Source organism: Hyperolius riggenbachi, chromosome 5, assembly GCF_040937935.1.
Source record: "Hyperolius riggenbachi isolate aHypRig1 chromosome 5, aHypRig1.pri, whole genome shotgun sequence".
Classification (NCBI taxonomy): Eukaryota; Metazoa; Chordata; class Amphibia; order Anura; family Hyperoliidae; genus Hyperolius; species Hyperolius riggenbachi.
Genome location: NC_090650.1, coordinates 381110925 through 381126010, shown reverse-complemented (window position 1 = coordinate 381126010; position 15086 = coordinate 381110925). Strand labels below are relative to the sequence as shown.

Sequence of the window (15086 nt, the reverse complement as noted above, 5' to 3'; positions counted from 1 at the left end):
GCTTTTTGGTCCTTTGTAGCCCCTTACACACTCATGGGAGTTCTGGTTCACCATGAGCTTTCTGGGAAATCTGTAACTCTGGGTATAAATCAGAAAGAGGAAAGATTTTACAATGGGAAAAACACTACCTAAATAATGTATAAAGTAATACAGTATGATCTTGTTAAATTAAACTCGGTATAGTAAACATTTGGGTATAGTAAACTTCCTCTCCATGTCCTGGCCAATCTCCATCATAAGTCTATGGGAGCAACGCCTGGTATAGTAAACCCGGACATAATAAAACTTCTGCTATAGTAAACATGTATTTTGGCCTCTGCGTGAAGCGGACTCTGAATACAGTAAAACGTGGGTGGTGCATGCGTCATATGTGAGTGTGAAACCCATGGTCGGTTGCTGTCTTCAGGCTGGTTGCAGGTAAGTTGATGTCTGATAACATTTGTAAGACAAGTAGAATGGCACCGTTGCTGGATATACAGTACTGTACAAATAAGCAGCCTGGGGAAAATAAGGAATACAATTATAATGTTCTGTCCCTTATGATTGGCTGCATTTTGAAGAAAGGCTTCACGATTGGTTCAAGTGTGAGCAGAAAGTTTTGCAGGACACATGCTGCAAGTCCCGCCAGCAAAGGTATCAGAGCCACTCACAGTGGTTGCTTCTATTCATCTATTCAGTGTTGGCTGCAATTTTTAAGGAGCCCTGGATACTGTACCGGTAATATGTCCAGTTGGCTATGCAGTCCTAAGGTATACTTAACCTTGTAGTCCACCAAATGTGCAAGTGCTTGTTCTGTTCCTCCAGTGGGAGGATAGAGTTGGTCCTTTGCAGCAGAGAATGTACTAGGGCATGCCAGGCCATTTCTAGGGCAATTTCTGATATAGTAAATACCTGTTCCTGGTCCTTTGGAGTTTACTATAACAAGATTATACTGTATTGTAAAAAAATAAAATAAAAAAATGAGCAATTTTATTTATTGAAGTGTACCAGAGCTGAAAACCATAAGTAGTTTTATACAGTGGCTTGCAAAAGTATTCAGCCCCCTTGAAGTTTTCCACATTTTGTCATATTACTGCCACAAACATGAATTAGTTTTATTAGAATTCCACGTGAAAGACCAATACAAAGTGGTGTACACATAAGAAGTGGAACGAAAATCATACATGATTCCAAACATTTAGAAAAAAAACTGCAAAGGGGGTGTGCGTAATTATTCAGCCCCCTGAGTCAATACTTTATAGAACCACCTTTTGCTGCAATTACAGCTGCCAGTCTTTTAGGGTATGTCTCTACCAGCTTTGTACATCTAGAGACTGAAATCCTTGCCCATTCATCTCTGCAAAACCGCTCCAGCTCAGTCAGATTAGATGAGCAGTGTTTATGAACAGCAGTTTTCAGATCTTGCCACAGATTCTCGATTGGATTTAGATCTGGACTTTGACTGGGCCATTCTAACACATGGATATGTTTTGTTTTAAACCATTCTATTGTTGCCCTGGCTTTATGTTTAGGGTCGTTGTCCTGCTGGAAGGTGAACCTCCGCCCCAGTCTCAAGTCTTTTGCAGACTCCAAGAGGTTTTCTTCCAAGATTGCCCTGTATTTGGCTCCATCCATCTTCCCATCAACTTTGACCAGCTTCCCTGTCCCTGCAGAAGAGAAGCAACCCCAGAGCATGATGCTGCCACCACGATATTTGACAGTGGGGATGGTGTATTCTGAGTGATGTGCAGTGTTAGTTTTCTGCCACACATAGCGTTTTGTATTTTGGCCAAAAAGTTCCATTTTGGTCTCATCCGGCCAGAGCACCTTCTTCCACATGTTTGCTGTGTCCCCCCACATGGCTTGTGGCAAATGGGACTTCTTATGCTTTTCTGTTAACAATGGCTTTCTTCTTTCCACTCTTCCATAAAGGCCAACTTTGTGCAGTGCACGACTAATAGTTGTCCTATGGACAGATTCCCCCACCTGAGCTGTAGATCTCTGCAGCTCATCTAGAGTCACCATGGGCCTCTTGACTGCATTTCTAATCAGTGCTCTCCTTGTTCGGCCTGTGAGTTTAGGTGGAGAGCCTTGTCTTGGTAGGTTTACAGTTGTGCAATACTCCTTCCATTTCTGAATGATCGCTTGAACAGTGCTCCGTGGGATGTTCAAGGCATTGGAAATCTTTTTGTAGCCTAAGCCTGCTTTAAATTCCTCAATTACTATATCCCTGACCTGTCTGGTGTGTTCTTAGGACTTCATGGTGTTGTTGCTCCCAATATTCTCTTAGACAACCTCTGAGGCCGTCACAGAGCAGCTGTATTTGTACTGACATTAGATTACAAACAGGTGCACTCTGTTTAGTCATTAGCACTCATCAGGCAATTTCTATGGGCAACTGACTGCACTCAGACCAAAGGGGGCTGAATAATTACACACACCCCACTTTGCAGTTATTGATTTGTAAAAAAAATGTATGTATGATTTTCGTTCCACTTCTCACGTGTACACCATGTTGTATTGGTCTTTCACGTAGAATTCCAATCAAATTGATTAATGTATGTGGCAGTAATGTGACAAAATGTGGAAAACTTCAAGGGGGCCAAATACTTTTGCAAGCCACTGTACATACTTAGGGCTTCCTCCTGCCCCATCCGCTCGGATTACACCCACACCGCCGTCCTCCGGGTCACTTACGTCAGTCGGAGCCAGTCTACGCAGGAGAAGTGCGCCCTCTGCGTATCTCTCCAGTGGCTGCTGGAGAGATACGCAAACGACGCACTTCTCTTACGTCAGACTGGCTCCGACTGACGGAAGTGCGGGGACCTGGTACTGAAGCTGCGGGCAGCGGAGTACGGCGGCGTGGGAGCAATCCGAGCAGATGGGGCTGGAGGAAGCCCCAGGTATGTATAAAAAGAGAGAGTTACTATAAAGGAGGCAACCCCAACTTCCTTTTAGATGTGCATTTTTTATTTTTTTTAAAACTGCCTCTCCTTGTCCTGAATCTTCTCTGAATCTGTCTATTAGTCTTTCTAAACAATCTATTTAATTGCCGCAGCTTAGAAGAACTTCAAGAAATGTTACACATGCAGGCTTTCTGATGTGAAATATATCTGAAAACAGGTACCCAAGGGGTTAAAAAACAGCCTGGGTATTCGGGGATGCCTTTTTTTTGTTCTGCTCTCACTGCTGCTGCCTGGGAGGTCTGTCTCCATTAACTTGCCTGTTATCCCCTGGCTTATCTCCTTTTCTAAACAGTCAGTATTCTTCTTTCCCATTCCCCATTCCACTTGCTCTAATCCTTATGAATTGACATGTAGTGACCAGGGCAAGATGAACCCCGGGCCCCCCAATAGACACCCCCAATCAAAAATAGGCAGTAGGGACCCTTTGTTGCAGCCAAATTTCCACCCAAGGACCCTGAGGCAGGGGATGACACCATCTGGCTCAGCCAAAAACTCTGCAGGAGCACCGGGGAACAACAGTTAAGTTGGGAGGACACACCTTGGGGGCCCCTACAAGCTCTGGGGTTTGCCTCTATGGTAGCAACGGCCCTGATAGTGGCATGTGTTGTGATAATCACCGCACAAGGCGGTAATTTCCCGCACTGCTCAGGAATGTCAGCTTTTCATGCGAAAACCGCTTTTATGAATTGACACTTTGCTAAATGGTCGGTAAAGTCAGCTGTTTTGAGCATTACCACATGCGGGAATGCTTTATGAATAGAGGCCATTGTGCTACTGTGAAAGATGTGCAATTTTCTGCATACAAATGTGCAGGTGTCCAGAACAACGTATGCAAAGCGTGCAGAAAATTCCATTGCAATTGTAAACCCTTAGGATCTGTTCACATCTAAAAACGAAATCGCAAATGCAAGGGTTTTGCAATTTTGTGCGCAATTTTTTTAGCGCCTCCCGGCGCTTGCCTGTGTGCTGCGTTTTATTTAAAAAGCGCTTTTCGAAGTGCTTTTACAGAGCGGTTTTGTAATTCACTCCCTGACGCAAGTCAGGAAGTGAACTCTTTGACCCGGAAAAGAATAAATACAATCGATTTATTCTTAAAAACGCGAACGCAATCGCTGCACAAAGCGATTTTGTGAGAATTCAGCGTTTTCCCGATACCTTCCATTGAGGCAAAATCGCCTCAAAAATGGTACAGGCACCGCTTTGCTGAGCGGATCGGAAACGAACCTCTCAGATGTGAACTCTCTCATAGGGAGTCATTGCAAAAGCGTTTGAAAAAATGCTGAAAACGCCCTAGATATGAACGAGCCCTAAAGGTGCCCATACATCAGATGACGTATGGGCAGATTGAACAATAGACAGATCTCTCTCCGATTAGAGAGAAATCTGTTGGCTGCCCATACATTGCAGGCTGATTTCCAATTAATTTCAGCATTAAACCTCTCAGGAATCAGCTTGGTGACGCCACTACCCCCCCCCCCCCCAAATGCCGCCGCCATCCCCCGTTGCAATATACTTTACCTGTAGGTGTCCATCACTGGCTCCGTCAACATACACACACCCCACGTAGTTGCCGACGTAACGTGGGTGTGTGCCTTCACACACGCCCACATATAGACCAGTAACCACATGGGTCATGTGTATGTGAATGGACACCTATAGGTAAAGTATACTACACAGGACACTTTTACATAGGGGGGAGGGGTGGACAGCGCCTCTTGTCCCGATATTGCACTTCATTACTGCCGATCGAGCATGTCGGCTTATGTAGTTGCTAGTCTACTTTCGGGAACCCAGCAAGAAACCTCATAGAAAAATTCCACTAACATGATTGCGCCCTCTGAAACGGCTAGGTTTCAGATAGGTCGTAGAGTAATCTATGCCCACACTATTCAGCCAATCACAACACATTCTGCTCTAGAGGGTGCTGTGATAGAAAAACTGTTGCCTACAGAGTTCCCGGCTCGGTCTCTCAAAGTACACTAGTGCCCCTGTTCCAACATTTTAGCATACCCGACAAAATAGCATACAAATGCTACGGAGCATGTGCAAAATCATGCAGATCATACATTAACCTCATAATGCCCATCAGCAGCATTAACCTTGTAACCCGAGTTAGCTGCCTGGGTGCTGATGTGCAATCTCCACTATCCAAGTGGACATAGAGTTAGAATAAAAAGTTGTCCGAGCGAAGTGAGGACCGAGCCCGCAGCCCAGCGAGCGGGCAAGGAGACACTGATATAACTAGTGTTCATGCAGAATTCAAATTGCAATATTTTGCATTATAATGAACAAATACATGAATGAATTGCATCCAAAAGTTCTAGAATAAATTGTGATTGCTCCCTTACACAACTAAAATCTAGTGTGTGTATACATAACTGTATAGTTTGGTAAACACCAAGGAGTTCAGGGGAAGTTACTTCATTCTTTCAACGTTTTAATGTTGTGGCTTATAATCCCTATAGAGTGGCCACATTAATTTAATATTAATAATTCTCATATTTATTATACCTAGTGCAGGCAACCTCCATTGATACACATTGCTCCATTACTGAACTGCCTCCAAAGTATCACACATACTTGATGGATAGCCGCAATCTAGTCTACATCTATACAATCTCCGGCGTGATTACCCTCCTGGCTGGGCCTCTGGGTATCCGGGCACTGCACACAGGACAGGCTGCCCGGGTCGTAGTACTCCTGAGCCGAGCAGTCCCCGGGACGCTGCAGGGGGATGGAGTAGGAGAAGCCGGTGCAGAGGCGCCAGAGGACGGCCACATACAGGCAACAAAGCCGCTTTCCGAGCGCCATGGCAGAAAGCGAGCCCCGGAATAGAGGCGGGGATAGGGGGATAAGCGGGGGCATGGGGGCGGAGACTGAGAGAAGGCGGTGGAGGGGATGCTGGCTGGCCTGCCTGGCTGCTGATACATGTGTGGACTTGTCCTGGCATTGCACAAGCTCAGCAACGCTGGTACAATCCTGGAAACCTGCAACAAACTCATGCACGTGAAATAACATTCACAGGGGGTCACACAATCGTGCAGTACTTGCATACTGTATATAAAAATGGGCATTGACGGGAACTTAGGCAGGGTTCACACTTGTCAAAATGTCACACTTTTTTCCTTGAATAACAGGCATTCTATGCATTAATGGCTTGTTTATAGTTGCAGTGAAGCATAATTTTTTGATGATAAGGGGGGACTGGTAACAGGCCAGCTCGCCCAGCAGACAGCCAGACCAGCCAGCACAGAAGCCAGGTAACTGTTTTTTGCTTTTTTTCCTTTAATAAATGGAGATGGGGCTTCATCCAACATTTTGCTGAGCAGGCCTACTTAGACCAAAGTTCATGTAATTTTGGCTCCATTTCAGTGTATGGCCACACCTATTTTTTTGACTGGAGTGCCAAAAGTGCCCCTGATCTCGTAGGATCCTAACAACGCCCCTGTTGTATGCATCACACATTGCGAATATAATCAGAAAAGGATTTAAGTGAACCTGAGCAGGTGAGGGAGAAAAAAAATGATACATACCAGGGGGGGCTTCCACCAGCCCTCTCTAGGCTTACTGCTCCCTCAGCATCCTTCTGCACCGCCTGGATCCTCTGCAATTCCACCAGTCCGGGGCATACTGCTCATACGCAACCGAGCTGCATGTGCGTGTGCGTGCCCCCGTCACCAGGAGAGTTCTGTGCCGGGGCAGAACGTTTCCAGTGACAGAAGCGTGCGTGGCCGGACTGCACCTGTGCCGAATGAAGGATTTTTCATGGCCAGTTGCGGACGATTTAGGCGGCGCAGAAAGACGTCGAGGCATGTGGCCAGACACTTGCTGCGCAAGTGCAGTTACTGTGTCAACAAACTGCGCATGCGCAGAACATTTCAGGCCATGGGAGGGTGATGGGGGTGCAGCTTAGACTGCCTATGCACAGTAGTCCCCAACTGGGGCAGTTGGGGATGTGCTGTTACCTAAATGACACTGCACGCGCTGCAGGGGAGAGAAGCGGACATCGCTGGCATGTCGAATCCCAGTGAGTCTTCTCATGTTTGCCTGGCTCTTCTACTGACCACATATGCTATTGCTTCGTTGTTATTGCCTGATGAAGTGGGATCAAACCTGCGAAACGCGTTGCATATTTGGAGTTCATAAATAAAATATATTGACTGTCTTTACTACAGTCGCTGTGTGTCTACTTGGAGGAGGTTTGTGAGTATTAATATTTACTCTATCTAGTAACCATTTACCAGTACATATTACACTATTGGGGCTCTTGGTGTACAATGTTTTTTCTCATGTTTAACGATCTGCTCGCACTCTGCAGGGAGGGAGGGAATTAATGGTCCCGCCTGTAGGCATGTGCCATATGTGCCTATGGGTAAATTCAGCCCTGGAGTAGGTATATGGGGTAGGGGGCCAAGATTAGGCATCAATACGGTGGTCCATTAGGGGAGTAGTTTAGTATTAGGCATCAGGAAGGTTTTTATGTTTGGGGAAGGTCAGGTGGCAGTAAAGCATTTACTTTCACTGCAAGCCAAGCCAGTGAAACCCTTGACCCCACCTCCCCTTCTTTACAGATCATCCTTGCCCAACATTATGAGCAAGGAGCTCATCTCCACCTCTGGAATAGGTGTTAGTAACATCCACCATCCATGTAAATGTCAGGGGCTGACATATAGTAGAAGCCTCCAGAAATTGTACAAGGGGATCCCTAGAGAGTCTGGGAGACTTGAGTGCAGGATAGAGCCGGTATGGCTTATCCTGCTGCTGCTGCACAAGTTCCCGGCGGCGTTAATTACTATTCCCTCTCCAGGTCCCCATGGATGGTGGGGAATGATGTAATTCAGCTTCCAGCTATTGCTTCGGGGCCGAAGCTACTGACTATTGCCATAATTCCTATTACGGTCTATGGTGGTGTCGGCTGCACCGAAGTCTCCAGCGCTTCACTTGCATTGTTTGTCCCCAGATGGAAGGAGTATGATAGTCCGTGGCGGCGCCACGCTGGGGCTTACCCAGGCTTCAGCCCCTGCTGCCAACTTATTAGCCCCAACTAAAGCCCCCCCGCGGGCCGCTGCAGCCGCAAGTCCGTACTTGCATTGCGGTTCAAAAGAAAGGAAGGAGGAGCCGGAGGAGGTCTGGAGGAGGAGGGCTGGCCTGTCTGTCAGATCAGACATAACCCCGCCCCGCGTAATATACAGAGACGCACGCAGGCACAGAGCCCCTCTGTCAGAGCATCCTGCAAGGGAAGTAGGGAATGTTTCTGGCGTTTAAATTTGTGTCACGTGACAATGTCCGTCACATGACACGCACGCAGTGCGCAACCTCGCCTGTCCCGCCCGCCTGCCCAGCTTCAGAGAGGCTTGCCGCTTTCACTCCGACGGCCGTTGTAACAGCAGACCAGCAGCACAGTGGGGACTCTGCAGCCAGCCACACCACGAGACCAATCTGCACTCACGGACAGCACACACACACACACACGTCCGAAGAGGAAGGCCAGCCATTGAGTGACAGCTCAGCAGAAGGAGGACTCAAGGTGGGTGGGCAGCCAAGCCAACTGCCAACTTCAATGATTTTTTTTTTTACATGTGATGCTGGCACTAGCCAGGCCTGAGCTGCCCTGGGGCCCCCTGACCACCACCAGCCTGGCCAGAGCTGCCCTGGGGCCCACAGCCAACCAGCCTGGCCTGAGCTGCCCTGGGGCCCACAGCCACCACCACCAGCCTGGCCTGAGCTGGCCTGCGGCCCCCTGCCCACCACCACCACCAACCTGGCCTGAGCTGCCCTGGGGCCCCCAGACCACCACCAGCCTGGCCTGAGCTGTCCTGGGGCCCCCTGACCACCACCACCACCCTGACCTGCCCTGGGGTCCCCAGCCCACCACGAGCCTGGCCTGAGCTGCCCTGGGGCCCCCAGCCCACCACCACCAGCCTGGCCCGAGCTGCCCTAGGCCCCCCAGCTTACCACCACCAACCAGGCCTGAGCTGCCCTGGGGCCCCCTGCCTACTACCACCAGCCAGGCCTGAGCTCCCCTGGGGCTGGAGCCCCCAGCCCACCACCAGCCTGAGCCTGGGGCCTCCAGTCAACCACCAGCCAGGCCTGGGCTGCCCTTGTGCCCCCAGCCCACCATCACCACCAGCCAGGCCTGAGCTGCCCTGGGGCCCCCAGCCCATCACCACCAGCCAGGCCTGAGCTGCCCTTGGGCCCCCAGCCCATCACCATCAGCCAGGCCTGAGCTGCCCTGGGGCCCCCAGCCCACTGGGGACACTGGCTGTCTGTCATTATGTGCATTTACTGGCTAAAAGGCTGTCTGTCATTATGTGCATTAACTGGTGAAACGCTGTCTCTCATTACATGCATTTACTGGTGAAAGGCTGTCTGTCATTACGTGCATTTACTGGTGAAAGGCTGTCTCTTATGTGCATTTACTGGTGAAACGCTGTCTCATTACGTGCATTTACTGGTGAGAGGCTGTCTCTTATGTGCATTTACTGGTGAAACGCTGTCTCATTACGTGCATTTACTGGTGAAAGGCTGTCTCTCATTACATGCATTTACTGGTGAAAGGCTGTCTCTTATGTGCATTTACTGGTGAAAGGCTTTCTCTCATTACATGCATTTACTGGTGAAAGGCTGTCTCTTATGTGCATTTACTGGTGAAAGGCTGTCTCTCATTACATGCATTTTACTGGTGAAAGGCTGTCTCTTATGTGCATTTACTGGTGAAATGCTGTCTCTCATTACGTGCATTTACTGGGGAAACGCTGTCTGTCATTACATGCATTTACTGGGAAAACGCTATCTCTCATTACGTGCATTTACTGGTGAAACGCTGTCTGTCATTATGTGCATTTACTTCATAATTTTTTTTATGTAACTACATTACATAAAATGGTACAACTACATTAGTTAGCCCCGCCTATGTGATGTCATGACCACGCCTATTTTATTGCCCCTTCCCCAATGAGTCCCGCCTGCCAGCCATTGTGCCCCTTTTGAGCCCCCTCAAAAATCTGAAGCTGGAGCCCCCACTGATGATAGTACTCTTTAGGTTGCCCTCTAGGGGTGTATTCAGTAAATGCTGGTAGAATTGTCATGCATAGAGAGCACACAGCATTTTAACCTGTAGTTCTGACACTTAGGTAGTGCGCAATAGCCAATCAGTGCATATCTTGGTGATGTACTCATTACCAAGGTAATATGGTTCATGCTAATGGTGCAACCACCTATAAGTTGAAAGTAGTGGTAAAATTGTTTTTACCAACATTTAGTAAATGTACCCCCTAGTGTGAATATAGCCGTACTAATTCCCACAAATGGTTAGAAAATAAAAACACTCACACCATGAACAAAAATATTGTAATATTCTTTTTAAAACAATATATACTTATCCTTAATGAAACATCACACACCAAGATCCTCTGAGTAATCCTGACTGAAAAGGCCTCCGACTCCTGTCAACATTGGCCAATCAATGCTGATAACTCCATTCACAGAGACGTTATTGGCAATAGCAAGAATTATTTGGGTATTTATGTCATTAACCACATAACGACCGCCCCCAGCCGATGGGCGGCGGCAAAGTCTGGGCCCAAACGACCGCAATACGCCCATCGGCGGGGGCGGCTGCGGGAGTGGCTATGCGGCGATCGCGTCATTCGTGACGCGATCAGCCGCCGGGGACTGGCTCCGCCCCCCGTTCGCCGTAACCCGCCGGCCGTTCGGAAGCGCCGGCGGGTTACTGGCATCCGGATCGCCGCTGCAACAGTGTATAATAGGCTTTGTAATGTATACAAAGCCTATTATACTGGCTGCCTCCTGCCCTGGTGGTCCCAGTGTCCGAGGGACCACCAGGGCAGGCTGCAGCCACCCTAGTCTGCACCAAACACACTGATTTCCCCCCCCCCCTGCCCCCTGATCGCCCACAGCACCCCTCAGACCCCCCCCTGCCCACCCCCCAGACCACTGTTTGCACCCAGTCACCCTCCTAATCACCCATCAATCACTCCCTGTCACTATCTGTCAACGCTATTTTTTTTTTAAGTCCCTAATCTGCCCCCTACTCCCTCCTGATCACCCCCCCACCCCTCAGATTCTCCCCAGACCCCCCCCAGACCCCCCCCCCCCCGTGTACTGTATGCATCTATCCCCCCTGATCACCTGTCAATCACCTGTCAATCACCTGTCAATCACCTGTCAATCACCCGTCAATCACCCCCTGTCACTGCCACCCATCAATCAGCCCCTGATCTGCCCCTTGCGGGCAATCTGATCACCCCCCCACACCAATAGATCGCCCGCAGATCCGACATCAGATCACCTCCCAAATCCATTGTTTACATCTATTCTCTCCTCTAAACACCCACTAATTACCCATCAATCACCCCCTATCACCACCTGTCACTGTTACCCATCAGATTAGACCCTAATCTGCCCCTTGCGGGCACCCAATCACCTGCCCACACGCTCAGATTGCCCTCAGACCCCCCCCTTATCAATTCGCCCGTGCAATATTTACATCTGTTCTCCCCTGTAATAACCCACTGATTACCTGTCAATCACCCATCAATCACCCCCTGTCACTGCCACCCATCAATCACCCCCTGTCACTGCCACCCATCAATCAGCCCCTAACCTGCCCCTTGCGGGCAATCTGATCACCCACCCACACCAATAGATCGCCCGCAGATCCGACATCAGATCACCTCCCAAATCCATTGTTTACATCTATTCTCTCCTCTAAACACCCACTAATTACCCATCAATCACCCCCTATCACCACCTGTCACTGTTACCCATCAGATTAGACCCTAATCTGCCCCTTGCGGGCACCCAATCACCTGCCCACACGCTCAGATTGCCCTCAGACCCCCCCCTTATCAATTCGCCCGTGCAATATTTACATCTGTTCTCCCCTGTAATAACCCACTGATTACCTGTCAATCACCCATCAATCACCCCCTGTCACTGCCACCCATCAATCACCCCCTGTCACTGCCACCCATCAATCAGCCCCTAACCTGCCCCTTGCGGGCAATCTGATCACCCACCCACACCAATAGATCGCCCGCAGATCCGACATCAGATCACCTCCCAAATCCATTGTTTACATCTACTCTCTCCTCTAAACACCCACTAATTACCCATCAATCACCCCCTATCACCACCTGTCACTGTTACCCATCAGATTAGACCCTAATCTGCCCCTTGCGGGCACCCAATCACCCGCCCACACCTCAGAACGCCCTCAGACCCCAGCCCTGATCACCTCGCCAGTGCATTGCTTGCATCTATTTCCCCCCTCTAATCACACCTTGAGACACCCATCAATCACCTCCTGTCACCCCCTAGCACACCTACCCATCAGATCAGGCCCTAATTTGCCCCGTGTGGGCTCCTGATCACTCGGCCAAACCCTCAGATCCCCCTCAGACCCCCTTCCGATCACCTCCCCAGTGCATTGATTGCATCTATTTTCCCCTCTAACCGCCCCCTGAGACACCCATCAATCACCTCCTGTCACCCCCCTAGCACTCCTATCCATCAGATCAGGCCCAATACATCCTGTCATCTAAGAGGCCACCCTGCTTATGACCGATTCCACAAAATTTGCCCCCTCATAGACCACCTGTCATCAAAATTTGCAGATGCTTATACCCCTGAACAGTCATTTTGAGAAATTTGGTTTCCAGACTACTCACAGTTTTGGGCCCGTAAAATGCCAGGGCAGTATAGGAACCCCACAAGTGACCCCATTTTAGAAAGAAGACACCCCAAGGTATTCTGTTAGGTGTATGATGAGTTCATAGAATATTTTATTTTTTGTCAAAAGTTAGCGGAAATTGGATTGTTATTGTTTTTTTCACAAAGTGTCATTTTTCACTAACTTGTGAGAAAAAATAAAATCTTCTATGAACTTACCATACCCCTAACGGAATACCTTGGGGTGTCTTCTTTCTAAAATGGGGTCACTTGTGGGGTTCCTATACTGCCCTGGCATTTTAGGGGCCCTAAACCGTGAGGAGTAGTCTAGAAAACAAATGCCTCAAAATGACCTGTGAATAGGACGTTGGGCCCCTTAGCGCACCTAGGCTGCAAAAAAGTGTCACACATGTGGTATCGCCATACTCAGGAGAAGTAGTATAATGTGTTTTGTGGTGTATTTTTACACATACCCATGCTGGGTGGGAGAAATCTCTCTGTAAATGGACAATTGTGTGTAAAAAAAATCAAAAATGTGTCATTTACAGAGATATTTCTCCCACCCAGCATGGTTATATGTAAAAATACACCACAAAACACATTATACTACTTCTTCTGAGTACGGCGATACCACATGTGTGACACTTTTTTGCAGCCTAACTGTGCTAAGGGGCCCAAAGTCCAATGAGTACCTTTAGGATTTCACAGGTCATTTTGAGACATTTGGGTTCAAGACTACTCCTCACGGTTTAGGGCCCCTAAAATGCCAGGGCAGTATAGGAACCCCACAAGTGACCCCATTTTAGAAAGAAGACACCCCAAGGTATTCTTTTAGGTGTATGATGAGTTCATAGAAGATTTTATTTTTTGTCACAAGTTAGCGGAAATTGATATGTATTGTTTTTTTTTTCACAAAGTGTCATTTTCCGCTAACTTGTGACAAAAAAAAAATCTTCTATGAACTCACCATACTCCTAACAGAATACCTTGGGGTGTCTTCTTTCTAAAATGGGGTCACTTGTGGGGTTCCTATACTGCCCTGGCATTTTAGGGGCCCTAAACCGTGAGGAGTAGTCTAGAATCCAAATGCCTCAAAATGACCTGTGAATAGGACGTTAGGCCCCTTAGCGCACCTAGGTTGCAAAAAAGTGTCACACATGTGGTATCGCCGTACTCAGAAGAAGTAGTATAATGTGTTTTGGGGTGTATTTTTATACATACCCATGCTGGGTGGGAGAAATCTCTCTGTAAATGGACAATTGTGTGTAAAAAAAATCAAATAATTGTCATTTACAGAGATATTTCTCCCACCCAGCATGGGTATGTGTAAAAATACACCCCAAAACACATTATACTACTTCTCCTGAGTACGGCGGTACCACATGTGTGGCACTTTTTTGCACCCTAAGTGCGCTAAGGGGCCCAAAGTCCAATGAGTACCTTTAGGATTTCACAGGTCATTTTGCCACATTTGGTTTCAAGACTACTCCTCACGGTTTAGGGCCCCTAAAATGCCAGGGCAGTATAGGAACCCCACAAATGACTCCATTTTAGAAAGAAGACACCCCAAGGTATTCCGTTAGGAGAATGGCGAGTTCATAGAAGATTTTATTTTTTGTCACAAGTTAGCGGAAAATGACACTTTGTGAAAAAAAACAATTACAATCAATTTCCGCTAACTTGTGACAAAAAAAAAAAATCTTCTATGAACTCACCATACATCTAACGGAATACCTTGGGGTGTCTTCTTTCTAAAATGGGGTAATTTGTGGGGTTCCTATACTGTCCTGGCATTTTAGGGGCCCTAAACCGTGAGGAGTAGTCTTGAAACGAAATTTCTCAAAATGACCTGTGAAATCCTAAAGGTACTCATTGGACTTTGGGCCCCTTAGCGCAGTTAGGGTGCAAAAAAGTGCCACACATGTGGTATCGCCGTACTCAGGAGAAGTAGTATAATGTGTTTTGGGGTGTATTTTTCCACATACCCATGCTGAGTGGGAGAAATATCTCTATAAATAGACAATTGTGTGTAAAAAAAATAAAAAAATTGTCATTTACGGAGATATTTCTCCCACCCAGCATGTGTATGTGTAAAAATACACCCCAAAACACATTATACTACTTTTCCTGAGTACGGCAATACCACATGTGTGGCACTTTTTTGCGGCCTAACTGCGCTAAGGGGCCCAAAGTCCAATGAGCATCTTTAGGCTTTACAGGGGTGCTTACAATTAGGCACCCCCCAAATGCCAGGACAGTAAACACACCCCACAAATGACCCCATTCTGGAAAGTAGACACTTCAAGGTATTCAGAGAGGAGCATAGTGAGTCCGTGGCAGATTTCATTTTTTTTTGTCGCAAGTTAGAAGAAATGGAAACTTTTTTTTTTTTTTTTTTTTGTCACAAACTGTCATTTTCCGCTAACTTGTGACAAAAAATAAAATCTT

General features: G+C 47.7%; 1 protein-coding gene across 4 annotated transcripts in view; it reads right to left on the bottom strand.

Moving 5' to 3' along the window:
- Positions 1-5764, bottom strand: part of TMEM67 (transmembrane protein 67) — a 64892-nt gene extending 59128 nt beyond the window's left edge. For 2 of the 4 annotated variants that reach the window (XM_068237645.1, XM_068237646.1), the window contains exon 1: positions 5579-5764. In XM_068237645.1, the coding sequence (XP_068093746.1) occupies positions 5579-5756 (178 nt within the window). In that variant the 5' untranslated portion in view covers positions 5757-5764. The other 2 variants (XM_068237647.1, XM_068237649.1) reach the window with 2 other exon arrangements.
- Between the last annotated feature and the right edge of the window lie 9322 nt (positions 5765-15086).